The following is a 14,451-nucleotide window of genomic DNA, read 5'->3' on the forward strand; positions in this document are numbered from 1 at the left end:
ATGAATGAAATCAAACTTGCTCCCAGTTACTGTTTAACTACAAATCTAAGCAATTTCCACAAATGTTGGAAGAAAATACAAAGTAACAGTGAAAAGTATCAGTTATCAAATACTAGGTAAAGAGAACATTAGCATAGGTTTTTATGACCAAGACACATACCCAAAATGACAAAATCCAAAGATAGACACGAACTACTGTGTGCAGCAAGATTTAAGAAAAAGGGGAACTTATATACAAAATGAAGGCCCATCAGGTATACAGCAGATCTATCAAATGAAACCCTCAAGCCAGAAGAGTATGGAAGGATATAGTACAAAAATTCAATAAAATGAACAGCTCACCAAGTATATTCTGTCCAGCTAGACTATCATTTAGATTTGAAAGAACAATACAAAGCTTTATGGATAGGCAACAGGGAATTCATAGCCTTGAATTGAGTTTTGCAAAAAGCTTTAAAAGAGCTTAAAGGGGGCCTGGAGTGATAGCACAGCGGGTAGGGTGTTTGTCTTGCACACTGCCACCCGGGTTCGATTCCCAGCATCCCATATGGTCCCCTGAGCACCGCCAGGAGTGATTCCTGAGTGCAGAGCCAGGAGTAACCCCTGTGCATCGCCGGGTGTGACCCAAAAAGCAAATAAATAAATAAATAATAAATAAATAAATAAATAAAAGAGCTTAAAGGATAGAAATTTCCCAGCATGCAGTATTGAGTATGGAACCAACACATGGTGATATGGTTGTCCTCCACTAGATTAAGAAAAGTTAAAAACATTAATCATCACAAACTATCTTCTGACAATTCTATTTGCCATTCCTTTAAGTTTCATTAGACCAAGTCATATGAAATAAACTTGTCAATATGCTTGCCAAGGGGCAGACTTGGGGACGGGGGAGTGAGGGAACTTGGGAACACTGGTGGTTGGATTGGTGTTGAAATGTTGTATACCTGAAATATACAACTCTACCTTAAACATGAAAGTATAAAGTATACATGAAAAGTATACTTTCATGTATAAGGTAGAGTTTTACTTTATATAAGTGCTCTCTGTACCTTAAACATTAAAGAATATGGCACAGCACTTGCTCTTATATGCTTTTGCTAAACCTATATTTAAATGTAACCAAACTATACTGTAACCAATATGTCAGTAATCTTATACTATAAATTACCACTATCACCTATACACTAAAAAGATAAATTTTGCGATCTATGAATAAACATTCGCTTTTGATATCCAACCTCCTTGAAGCTTTATTCTATTCACAGCTTATATTCTGCCCCCAATGTTAAGAATACAGAGAAAAGGCAGTAAGGAAGGTGAAAAATAACAAGAGTGATTCAGCACACAACTCTTAGGTTTGTTTTTTTAACTTAATTTCGGGATCAAAAGCTAACATTTGTAATGTTTACAATATGACAGGCAATGTGCTAGTAAGCAGCTGGCATCCTGTCACTTAATTTTACCACTAATTAAAAGATACTTGACAGCCAGGAAATACAAAGTGAATTAATTTCTCATTGTTACAAAACTATATTATTCCTCTTAACAATCCAAAGCTCTATCACTAGAAATACCCTTAGCATAGTATCCCCCCATAGTGGCTTTTGAAAGGATATCTGAAAATGTGCCATCTTTATGTCCTTGCTCTAGTCCTGCAACAGAAAGGATATAGACTAAAAAATAATAATAAAGCATGTTCCCTCAGTCCAGTCCAGCCCAGTCCAGCCAGGTTCCTGGAAGATGAATTTCATAGTGGAGCATCCTTTCGAGAAACACTGTTCTAAGGGTGAGATGATCCGAAAGAAACACTCAAACTGTAGATAGTAGAAAAGGTCCCCAATGCGCCAATAGGAGACCTGAACAAAAAGAAATACCTGGTGCCTTCTGATCTCCGTTTGTCCAGAAGTGAATTCATCTCTTAATTGAGCACGCCTTTTTCTTCATTGTCAACATGTAATTCCACCACCAGTGCCACAATGAGTCAGGAACACCACAAAGATTCAACACCACAGTGATGAATATATCTATGGTCTGTGAAGCTGCTGCCTCTGAAGTGGGGACAGGGCGGGGGTGGTCTGTCCCATTCAAAAGAGGTGGTCCTGCCTTCACTGACCTCCTCCATCAGGCTCAACCACCAACTTCCTTCTTCAGGATCTGCACGTCTTAATGTTTGAGGTTCTCTCTTCAGCCCCTCTTAGCTGGAGGACTAATGGGGGAGATAGCCTCTAATACCTCTTCCTTTCTTCCCCTTTACCACATTTACTGTATGTTTTAGACTTCTGGATTATCAATCTGTTATATTCAGTAATTGTTTTTGTTTCTGTTCCCTAACCGCCCAAAAAGCTCAGAACCCACAACTATTCCTTCCAGTCACTATTTTCTTTTGGGGAGGGGTAGATGGAAGGGACTAAAAGTTTAGGGGGAAATAGGAAGCACACCAATGCAAAGGAAATGACCCATCTGAATTGAAAGGAAACTTTTTTTTTTTTTTTTTTGCTTTTTGGATCACACCCGGCAATGCACAGGAGTTACTCCTGGCGGTGCTTGGGGGACCATATGGGATGCTGGGAATCGAACCCGGGTCGGCCGCATGCAAGGCAAACACCCTACCCGCTGTGCTGTTACTCCAGCCCCTGAAAGAAAACTTAAACTAGGTTATCATCTTGCTAAAGTATTTCTATTTTTAAATATATTATCAATGGGAAATCCATGTTTAGTTAGAAAGTTTCTCTGATAATTAGATAACCAGACTATTTGCCAAGACTTAGGAACAGATCAATTCTGCTCAGAATAAAAGTGTTTCTCATATATTTGCTATTTTAATTATCTTAAGGTATAAAGTTTAACCTTAATTTATGTAACATTAAGTGTATCTCTAGTTGAAGAGAAACCTTTAAGTTTTACAGGCTTAATTATATTTTATATTATGCAGAACCTATTTCCCCCTCATTACCCAATGTCCTAGATATCTAACATTTTTTAATCTAACTTTTATCTAAATTTTCTTAAACTTCATCCATAAAGCAACACTACATACAAAACAGAAATTTGCCCAGGGACAGCCAGAGGCCATCCTGCATGGGGGAGGTCATCTCTTCAATCCTAGCACCCTCACATTCAGACACTCAAAGACAGAAAAAGTCCCCCAAGCCCCAGAAACATGGTCTCTACAAAAGTCAACTTAAGCTATGGGAACCTATATGATTTGTCTCCCCCACGTTTAATGAAGGTCCAAATTCTATTCCTTTAATTTTGTTTTGTTTTGGAGGATGGGAATGGGTCACTCCCAACTGTGCTCAGAGGACCATATACAGTGTGGCCACACACAAAGTAAACATTTTACCACCCTGTACTCTCTCTCCAGCTCCAAATATTTCTTGAACACCAAGCATGCTGTTTACATACAAAGTATATGTTTGATACACATAAAGAAAATCGCTAATCTCTATTTATGGTTTTTAACCTGGAGTTTAACAGTGCACTTGTAACTATCATGTATATTATGTGAACAAAAGAACACAAATGCAGGAAAATTAATTGTATGGCATCTGCCAAGTGAGGAGAAAAGTAAAAATATATAATGTTTAACTTGAGTTTTGGAAAAAAAAGAATCCGTTATGGTATTTCAGACACAGGTTTCCCCAGAAAGGCAAAGAATCTTAAAAGTACACAGAGAAAATGACAAGTACTAGCATCTGGTAAAATGAATTCTGGGTACATTAAATGGCAGAAACTGTGGTGGATACAGCTGTAAAGGAAATCCCCCATCATGAAGGTTTCTTCGGGCTATGCTGCAACTTTGAGTCTTTATCCTTTTGGAGTACAGTAATGGAATATCACTTGTCTCAAAACTGTTAATTATAGGGCTAGATGGCAGTCTCTTGCCCCCGCATCTGGCTGTCTTCACTGTGGCCCCTCGAAGTTGGTGAGTTTAGTTTCCCTCCCCTCTCTGAACAGAGCCCCCACAGCCAAGGACCTCCAGAACCCAGCCACAGTCATGCTCAAGGCCCCTCTTCACACGTTCAGACGAGCCTCACACATGAAGGAACCGGCAGAGGAACCCAGGTGTGCAGGACCCGGGGCTGAGATCTCCAAGCCTGCTCGGATCGGGACTGGGCCTCTTCCACCCAGATCCCCCATTTTCCAGTAGCTAGGTGGTCACACCCAGAAACTGCCCCCAGTGCCATGTAATCCCGTCAATGGCCAACATCCAGAGACTATAAAACCAAGCTCCCGACATCTTATAGCCTAGTTCTCCCTCTCAGAGAACCTGGGAAGCTACCGAGTTTCCTGACCGCATAGGAGAGACTCGCAAACTCCCCATGGCTATTCATATGCCAAAATCAGTAACAATGATGGGTCTCATTCCCCTGACCCTGAAAGAGCCTCCAATGCGGCACTGTTGGGGAGGACGAGTAAAGAGAGGCTTCTAAAATCTCAGTGCTAGGACAAATGGAGACGTTACTGAGACTGCTAGAGAAGATCAACGATCAAGGGGATGATGATGATGATGATGATAGGGCTAGACAGTAGTGTGCAAGGCATTTGTCTTGCACACACCCAACCCATGTTCAATCCCCAATACTACATATGGTTCCCTGAGCACTACCAAATGGGATCCCTAAGTGCAAGTCAGGAGTAAGCCCTGAGCACTGAGCACAGCCCAAAAACAAATGGGTTATCTGGTAGGAACATAATACATATTATTTATGAATGCATACCAAGGGTCAAACTTAGGGCCTTATGAGAGGTATGTAGTCTACTAGTGAGCTACTTCCCTGGCAAGAATGTGTTGGGAAAATGAAGGGAAAGGAAGACAGTAAGCAACCTTAAACACTTAAAAGACTAATGAAAGAATCTGGGTGAGAAGAACATTATTACGACTTTGGAGGGCTACTGGAATGAAAGTAAACAAACTCTAAACATATAAACTAAGGATAATCATTAACTCAAGAATCAAGTTCATGCAACTGTCACACTGTTTCCTATATGAATACTTTTTTGTAAGCATTTTCAGCGTTTCTTCGTAATAGACAATACAAAATTTAAGAAATTTAAAGCAAAGTTCATGATATACCACATACAGTTAAAAAATATATACAAATCAGATACTGAGATGACTATGTAGAAAGATAGTGACCATGCAGGGGAAAAGAATGGCTAATATTTTGGGGATAAGGAGGAAGGATACAGATTTGATTTCACATAATTTTTACAGCCCAAGTAAACAACTCAAGCTGAAGTGACAAGGAAATTAATATAGTTCAGGGATAGAGGGTAAAGGCCCGAAGGAAAGAAACTTGGGTGTTGAGAGAGAGGGATTAAGGCACTTGCCTTGCAGGTAATGTGACTAATTTGTTTGATCTCCAGCAATATGTATGGCCCCCAAGCAACAAGCACTACCTGAACCCTGAGCACTGACAAAAGCAGGCTTTAAACACTGCTAGGGGCTGCCCATGTAAATGGTGGAGAAAGAAACATGGCAATTGCCTTAAGGAAGTGGATAACCAGCAGACCCTGGTTAGATCTCTTGGCACCCAGAGCACAGAATGTAACCCTGGGGCCCCCAATTCCCACAATCACTGGAAGTGACACTGAGGTCCTGCCTGAGCAGCACCAAATTCTTAGGCTCTACATTCAAACAGGCCTCAGGACCTGAACACAACTTGGGAGGACCCACCACAAATAAGGGGTGGTGGGTAAGCAACAGAGCCATTCAACAAAAAGAGATAACTGTAGGGGTATAACGAATACCCCAAGGCAACAGAAACTGAGAACTGGTCTTTGGTGGGAAGCTTACCTCCTGGGATAAAAGGGGATGGGGTAGGAATTAGGATGAGTGGACACTGGGACAATGGTGGAGGGGGGTGGACACTGTGGAGGGGTATGGTGTGGTATTACTCATGAAATCCTACCATTAACAGTACTGTAAACCATGGTGTCTAAAATACATTTTAAAAAACCTAAAACTTGTATTAAAAAAAAGCCATCGAAGTGGAAAAACAAACAAAAGGGCACATACGTCAGAGAGTTTTAAGAATAACAGAGTGGGAAGTGGTAACAAATATTGCAATTGTACAACCATTATATTTGACAAAGAGCCCATTTCACCTGAGTGATTACAGTTGAGGATTAAAATGAAATTGTAGAATTGTTTTCCCTCTCAGAGAGTCCGGCAAGCTAACAAGAGTATCCCACCCACACAGCAGCACCTGGCAAGCTACCCGTGGCGTATTTGCTATGCCAAAAACAGTTAGCAAGTCTCACAATGGAGACGTTATTGATGCCCGCTCAAGCATGGAATGACAGTGCTACAACAGTGCTATTGTTTTAAATGTAGTGAGATGACAAATGCATGCAAGATGAAGACAGAAAACTTCAAGACCTTTAGAAAAGATAGGACAAGATATACACTTCCTGTGGAGACTATAAATATGAAGAGTCCTCAGTAAACTTAGAATTAAGCTTCCATATGACCCAGCAATTCCACTTTGGGACATCTACTCCTAGGACATATTGTCCAACAGATGAATGAATTATGAAAATGTGGTATATAAAAACAATGACATATTCTATGCAGCTACGAGGAACAATGAAATTATTCACTGTTGCAATTTGTTGCAAACCTTGTTAGAACTGAAAGATATCATGTTGAGTAAAATAGACAGAGAATTCTCTCACTTATAGAACTGGATGTGGAAATGTACATGGGGGATGCCTAGATCACCCTTGACCTCAGAGCTTAGGAAGGACAGAGAAGGAAAGAAACTAAGGGGAGAAGATGAGAAAGGGAAGTAACAGGGGTATAGGGGCTGGGGATTCGGTTATACTGGAGATGTGGGAGACTAGGATAGCTATAAAGCCAAAGCACAAACTCAGCAACACTGAAAACATGAGATCTAAGCTGCAACCAAAGAACTTTATAATGTGTCTGTCAAGGTGGCAGGTGGGGGTGGAGGGTGTGGGATGGAGTATGGGAACACTGATGGTGAGGATTGGTGTTAAAAAAGTTTTATGCCTAAAACTCAACTATTAATAACTGTAAAATATGGAACAAGAGCACAAACAGAAGTCAGAGAGATAGTACAAAGAGTAAGGGCCATTTGCATTGCTTGTATCTTATTTGGCTGCCACCCATTTCCAATCCTCACTACCATATACAGAGCACAGAGCCAGGACTAGCCCCTGAGTACCACCAGGTATTGTCCCATTCTCTCCACCTCAACCCTGTGCGCGCGTGCGTACACACACACACACACACACACACGTCAGACTCAAGAGTAGGTGCTTATATTTTAAGTGCTTAAAATTTGTGTGTCATATAAAAATCTGGCAGAATTTAAAGACAAAAACAGGGGTCAGGGATTTGGCTCTAAAGCTAGAATACAAGCCTTGCATATGTGAGGTCAGGGTTTCCATTCTTGGCATTGTATCAACCCCTGAGCCCTGCCAGAAATGGACCCCACAACAATAAAATATATACTTTTTAATTTTCAAGGAAATAAAAAAGAACGGACCAAACAAATTTTAAACACTACTATGCAAAATATTTGCAGTGATACTGATATCTTTGAGTTCTGCATATTTAATACTCTTCATTAGTACAACAGCAATGAAGGAAACAAAGATTTAACATTTTATAAGCAGACATAAATTCTAAATTTCATAATGGGATCCAGAGTGTCTATATTTCAATGTGCAAATTTTGGAAGGAAGATAAGAGTACTAATATATACAAGTCATAAATTTTACTTTTAGTATCAACACAAATTTCTACCTGTTCATGTTTTATTCTATTTATTTACATTCCCTGATTAAGTCTCAAGTTCTGCAAGGGAAGATAATCTGAAATGCAAGATATTTTCTTCATTCCCTTATTCTCACAGTAAAAATGTAATACACAGTATCTGAAGGTTTTAGATCTTTGATATTCTAAAATTTGATTATTCCTTCTGCAGTCAATATACAGTAGATTACAGAAAGAATTTAAAAGGCCTGTAGATCTTAAAGATCTTCCCTACCTGTTCTCTTTATGATTTATAGTGTGCATGCAAAACACATTAAACAATTTTTTCATTAAGCAGAAGAATCATAAAGCCAGCAAATTTTATTTACAAATTAAGTAGTTATGTCAGATGAGAAAGATTAAGAGGCATTCCACCACTTAGAAGACCTGAACACAGTCACATTTTATCAGCTTTCAAGACTCTGGAAAAAAGTAACACATTTTTCCATCTGTCTAGGGAAAGAAATAATTCTGTATAGAGGGAATCAGTTTATCATAACATCCCAGAGCTCATACCTACCTAATTTAGCAACTCTGTTTAAGGAACTCTTCACAAAATTCTCTGCTGACATAAGTCAACTTCTAATCATTAGTTTTTAAGAGAAAAACAAGATTCAAACTGGAACTAATTTCAAGGGCTTATGGAGTCTACTGAAAACTTTTAAGGGTCACTGTATCACTGTCATCCCATTGTTCATCAATTTTCTTGAGGGGGCGCCAGTAACGTTTCCATTTGCCCCTGTCCCGTGCTAGTGTAGCCCAATGGCATACTGGAGGCTCTTTCAGGGTCAGGGGAATGAGGACCATCATTGTTACTGTTTTTAGCATATTGAGTACGCACAGATAGCTTGCCAGGCTCTGCTGTGTGGATGGCATATTCTCAGTAGCTTGACGGGCTCTCTGAGAGGGATGGAGGATTTTGGGGCAGCCTCTCATTGCCTTTACAGGTGTTCCCAGTCAGGCATATATATAAATATAAGTATACATATATATATACATATATATATATTTCCCAAGATAACAAGATAACAACAAAGCGTCAAGTGTGAGAAAATAATTACAAACCAAAGGCAAAAAAACTATAGTTATCAGTTTTAGTATTTATTGAAAGGTGGAAGACAAGGAAAACTCCTCTCAAACTCCAAAAGCAAATCTTGCACCTTTGCTAAAAATAAAATGTATTTTTTATATTTGCTTTACATGACGTGAATTTGTCCAAAAAGTAACTCAATGCAAATTTACCAAAACAGTGCTAATTTATTATTTACAAAATGGTATTATCTAAGTATTTCGAGGGAAAATGTCTTACACTCACAAACACTAATAAAATACCTTGAAGCTAACCTAAAAAATAAAATCTTTCCTACCTTTCATGACTCCCCCAAACTTACAGAAATGGATTAAAAATGATTATGTGGAACAAAGCATAGTTATGTGTGGACACATACACACACACACATGTCATACTAGATTAACTTAATCTTTCTTTATGGTCAACAGCCTTAGTGAGAGGAATACAATGAATATGGCTTCAGTAAAGTTTTCAACCAATTTTACAAATGCTTAATTTTTTTGCTAGCTAACCAGCTAACCTGAGTATGGAATATATATTACTTAGATAGCTAAATGGGCATAAACAAAAGTGATTTAAAAACAAAAGCACTGTATCGGACACCACTGAGTTACCTTAATTTTTAAAAAATCTGTGTATCAACTTAATAATTTATGTAACAATATATAGATCATGTAGGAACTATTATCTGAACTGCTTCATTGTTCTGATCCAAGAAACTGGAAATAATAGCAAAAAATCTGTGTTCAGAAAAAAGAACTGGAATGTACTAACTAGAAACCATTAATATAATGCAATATTGAAATAGAAATAATTTGTGTATAACAAAGGTAGTCAAAAAGGTCTCAGACTGCATCTCAAGAGGATTTTAAAATTATAACCCGTAAGACAAGAAACATAAGCATTATTCAAGGTGACATGGCTGTAACTGGAAATCTGAGCCCACTGATTTATATTTCATCTCCAACAGAGGTATGCATTTTACAAAACAATTTTTTTTAATATGGAGAAGTTTGGATATAGGTTATATAAGAAACTGCCTAAAAGCAACCATTATGGTTATTTTAGGTATGTTTTAAAGTTAAAAGTTTAAGGCTCATATATTTTGAAAGGATTCCCTAAAGACACTTTATTACAATATGACCTCATGCATCTATGTGTAAATTACCAAAAAATTGAAAAACAAACTATTACATATATAAATTTTCAATTAAAAACAATAAAATGCATTTTAACCACATCCCCATCTATTTCTCAATACTGGTTTGTTATGAACTTGTATCTTTCTCCAAAAGATTGATGCAAATACACAAAGCAATGAGGAACAGAATAAGACAGTAATATATAAAATAGAAGTCCATTGGGGGGAAGGGGGACAACCCACAAAATTCCTATTTACATTATCATGATTATACCTTCTTTATCCCATAAAAATCCCTATGTTACAAATATATTGATTTCCTACAAACCACCAAGATTTCCTACCCTTTTAAACTGAGGACCAGAAATGGCATCATTGCTGCAGTTTGGTTTTTTGTTTTTCAACTGTTGAAATGTCTATAAGTGAAGTTTCTTTATAACCAGAAGATAAGCAGTTTTATAAATAACATAGATGAGACTTGAACGGAAGCCACTGAAATAGAACATTAGCCCAAACGGCAATGTGTGTGCATGCACACGCAAACAAGGACACACACACACACACACACACACACACACACACACACACACGCACACACACACACACACACTGAAATTCTCGCTCGCTCTCTCTCTCTCACACACACACACACTCTCTCTCTCTCTCTCTCTCTCTCTCTCTCTCTCTCTCTCTCTCTCTCTTTGAAATTCATCAAAGCATGAGCCCGGAATACTAAAGACAAATAAACTACATTTGTAATAAGCAGAGTTCTTTACATAAGGCTACAGTAAGGAGATTTGTTTGACTTGATTACAGCAGTGGTAGCAGTGAATGCAATCTGAAATAGTGCTCACTGAGTTTTGTTTTAAATTATCTTTAGTGAGGCAATGGCAATCCTGTTTCCTATCCCAATTTTCTTTTGTAGAGCTTCTTTTGAGAAAATTCTATTTACCTTGCTAGGGTAAGGACTAGAGATCCTTAGAGAGCTGACGAAATATCCTATTTTCTTAGTTTTATCTCTATATATGGCAGTTAGTCATTGCCCTTATTTTAAGACTTTGTATTTGCCTTACTTTCCTCCTATTTGTAAGAAAACTGTAAAAGAGGATCCTAATTGCTTACAAGTAAACTTCCTGAAACTAAAGATTTTTATTCAGCTGGTTTTTAAGTGTATTTTAGGACTAATTAATCTGGCCACATAATTTAGAAAAGTTAGATGTCATTAATAGACCTTGTTTCTCCAAACTTTCTAAAATTATTACCTAAACTGCTCTTAATATTTATTTTAAAAGTACTCCAAGTCACATATCATTCAGCACTTATGCAATATATGGTAAGCATATATTCCCATAGACACATACGTACACACACTAACACACACATCCTTCATAACAATCTTTAAAATGCTTGCAGTGTGGGAAATTTAAGTATTGATAATTTGAAAAATATATATTTGTACTCCATTACTATCATAAATGGATATACCAACAGAAACTTAATAGATCAAATGATGTAACTGAATTGTTAATCTTTTCTCCATCCCAACAGAAAACATTTATTATATGAACCTTTATTAAGTGGCTCACATTTCAGTATAAATCACACTAAAAAGAATTTTTAAATTTATTTACACTACTGTGTTGACATATTTAAAATGGGGGGTGGGAAGACTGTATAAACAAGCTCTATGGAAAAGCCATAAATTGTCAAAAAAAGAATTCTGGCTCATATTATGGGAAAAAAAAGTATGCATGCGTGCATATGTGTGTGAATATATGTACACAAACATACATGTATACACAAACATCCACACACACATTCACACACAACACACATCACACACACACACATAAATGATAATATCAGTTCTGTTTTAAAACGTAGAACTCCAACTCAAATAACTTTTTTAAAGAATTCTGTTTAGACCTGCAGTGTTTACAGTGCAACTGGCCCTAAGTGCTTTGATAATTCACAGTTATGGACAGGCACTGAGGAATGTTACAAAGCTACATAAACTATATTTTGTAACAGGATTTGGGAGCAAGTCTCTGACTTGCATTCAGAATTCATGAATCTTTATTACATTATTAAGCTGTTGTTTTTAAAAAACAATTTTTTTAAGTGGTATGTACAAATTTAACACAAAATGTCATCATCTTTTCTATCTTGATTTGAATGTGCTGAATTATGTTGCCTTGTGTCAACTAGACTTATGTGGCTTCCAGGACACAATTCTTCCTTTAAATCTTTGTTGCTATTTTCAAATTTAGAGTCCATGTCCATCTCAAATTCTGTGAATTGAACATGATCCAACTTTGCTTTAACATTCTTGCTATCCATATTATTCTGTGCTCTAGTCTTTTCAGAAATACAAACATTCATAGGTTCTTCCTTGATTCTTACAGATGACATAGGTTCATGTTTAATCTGCTGTAATTCGTGTGTAGAGTGAAGCTTGTCTGACAAAACAAGATCCAAGGAACTTTTGCTTACAGCACTAGCCATGTTATCAATACAAGGTCCAAGAACTGAAGATGTGGAATCTGATAATGTGCCTGTTACATGAGTAGTTGTATTCTGAACAGTGTCCTCGTCTGAGTGATACAACTTGAGCCGAACGTGCCATGCTAAACTGCACACAGCTGAAACTGTCTTGAACTGATGAACAACATTCCTTGGAATAAAATAAATGTCATTATCATACAGCTGAATCCTGGCATAGCGAATACCTTCTCGCCTCAATTGATTAAGTTTTGCATCATCAACCCATTGGACACACTGAAAAAAAAAATTAAAAAGTCAGATTTTCTTTTCACAGTGAAAATTAAACTGAAAAAAAAAATTATTTAAAGTATACCTGGGACAGGGGTGGTTCGTGTAAATCTAACTGCATTCGCTGAACTACTTCTAAGAAATCTTCAGCATGGAAGCAAATTACATCTTTGGTTATTCGAGGTTGATCAGGCCTAAGAAAGGATATAAAATAATGAGTAATCTGTTTTTAATTTTTCACTGTCTTAAATCTTAATTAAATTCAAAGTAAAAATATCTTATGGTCAAAACCAAATGTCTTAGAAAATTAAATTGCAAGCAAATGAATACTATATATATTTTAACCCAACTATGAGTTTCAAAATAAACCCCGTTAAAATCACCTCACTTTATTGTAGTTCTATATAACTGTACTTTTAAAAAAGTGCTAAACTTAAAAATAGTTGTAAAATTTAGAGGTAAATATGAGAGAAAGGAAACACTTTCCTTCAGTGAAAATATAACATAACTACACTAACACCTAAAACACCTAAATATACTCAATCAATTAAGATGAAGACAGTATCTAAAGAGTGATATGATTTGCTCACTAATTCATAAATCTATCCAGTGGAAACTTCTCTTTAGCCAAAATTTTCACTTCCAATTTGTAATAAGCCTGGTTTTAATATAAAGTCAAGAACGGGACTGGAGGGGCTGGAGTGATAGCACAGGGGGTAGGGCAATTGCCTTGCATGCGGCCGACCCAGGTTCGATTCCCAGCATCCCATATGGTCCCCCGAGCACCGCCAGGAGTAATTCCTGAGCACAGAGCCAGGGGTAACCCCTAAGCATCGCCAGGTGTGACACAAAAAGCAAAAAAAAAATAACAGGACTGGAGACAGTTTAGCAGGTAAGGTGTCTGCCTTGCACACAGCTGACATTATTTAGATTTACAACACTGCATATGGGATTGCATATGGTCTCCCAAGCACTGCCAGGTGTGCCGTGCTTCCCCCCCACCCCCCAAAACCAAAAAAGTAGAAAAGAATAGGAAGGAAAAGGGACAAGGGAGCAAACGAAGGAGGAATCTAAAACACCAATAACTAATATTGTCTAAGGAAAAAAAAGCACAAGCATCTAAAAAGAGATAAACTCAGAACACTACGGTAAAAGAAAAAGGCACCACTTTCCTTAACATAATTTAATTTAAAAGCATGGGGGAAGAGAAGGGTTTCATAGGCCAAACTTCATCAGAGGCATAAAGTCCTCTTAAAACACTAATAAAAATTTTTTTGGTTTCTTTTGTTTTTTGTTTTGCTTTCTGGATCACACCTGGCAATGCACTGGGGTTACTCCTGGCTCTGCACTCAGGAATCACCCCGGTGGTGCTCAGAGGACCATATGGGATGCTGGGAATTGAACCTGGGTCAGCCGCGTGCAAGGCAAATGCCCTACCCGCTGTACTATTGCTCCAGCCCCTAATAAAATTTTTCATTTGCTACCTTGATGTGTTTTTGTTTAGGGGGCCACACCACGTGCTGACTCAGGAGTTACTCCTGGCTCTGCACTCAGGGATCACTGCTAGTGGTGCTCAGGGCCAGATGAGATACTGGGGATTGAACCCTGGTCGGCTATGTGTACTATCTCTTCGGCCCTGCTATCTTCAATAATAACAGACTACAGGAGCATTGGCAT

At 37.8% G+C, this 14,451-nt stretch overlaps 1 protein-coding gene across 1 annotated transcript in view; it reads right to left on the reverse strand.

Annotated features, from left to right (window-relative positions):
• Window positions 1-8,869: 8,869 nt before the first annotated feature.
• RSBN1L (round spermatid basic protein 1 like) overlaps window positions 8,870-14,451 on the reverse strand; it is a 67,909-nt gene continuing 62,327 nt past the window's right edge. The window contains exons 7-8 of the mRNA XM_055141083.1: window positions 12,860-12,968; window positions 8,870-12,780 (exon numbers count right to left, since the gene is read on the reverse strand). Of these exons, the coding sequence (XP_054997058.1) occupies window positions 12,139-12,780; window positions 12,860-12,968 (751 nt within the window). The 3' untranslated portion in view covers window positions 8,870-12,138. The remainder of the gene's footprint in view (window positions 12,781-12,859; window positions 12,969-14,451) is intronic.

This window comes from Sorex araneus, chromosome 1 (assembly GCF_027595985.1).
Source record: "Sorex araneus isolate mSorAra2 chromosome 1, mSorAra2.pri, whole genome shotgun sequence".
Classification (NCBI taxonomy): domain Eukaryota; kingdom Metazoa; phylum Chordata; class Mammalia; order Eulipotyphla; family Soricidae; genus Sorex; species Sorex araneus.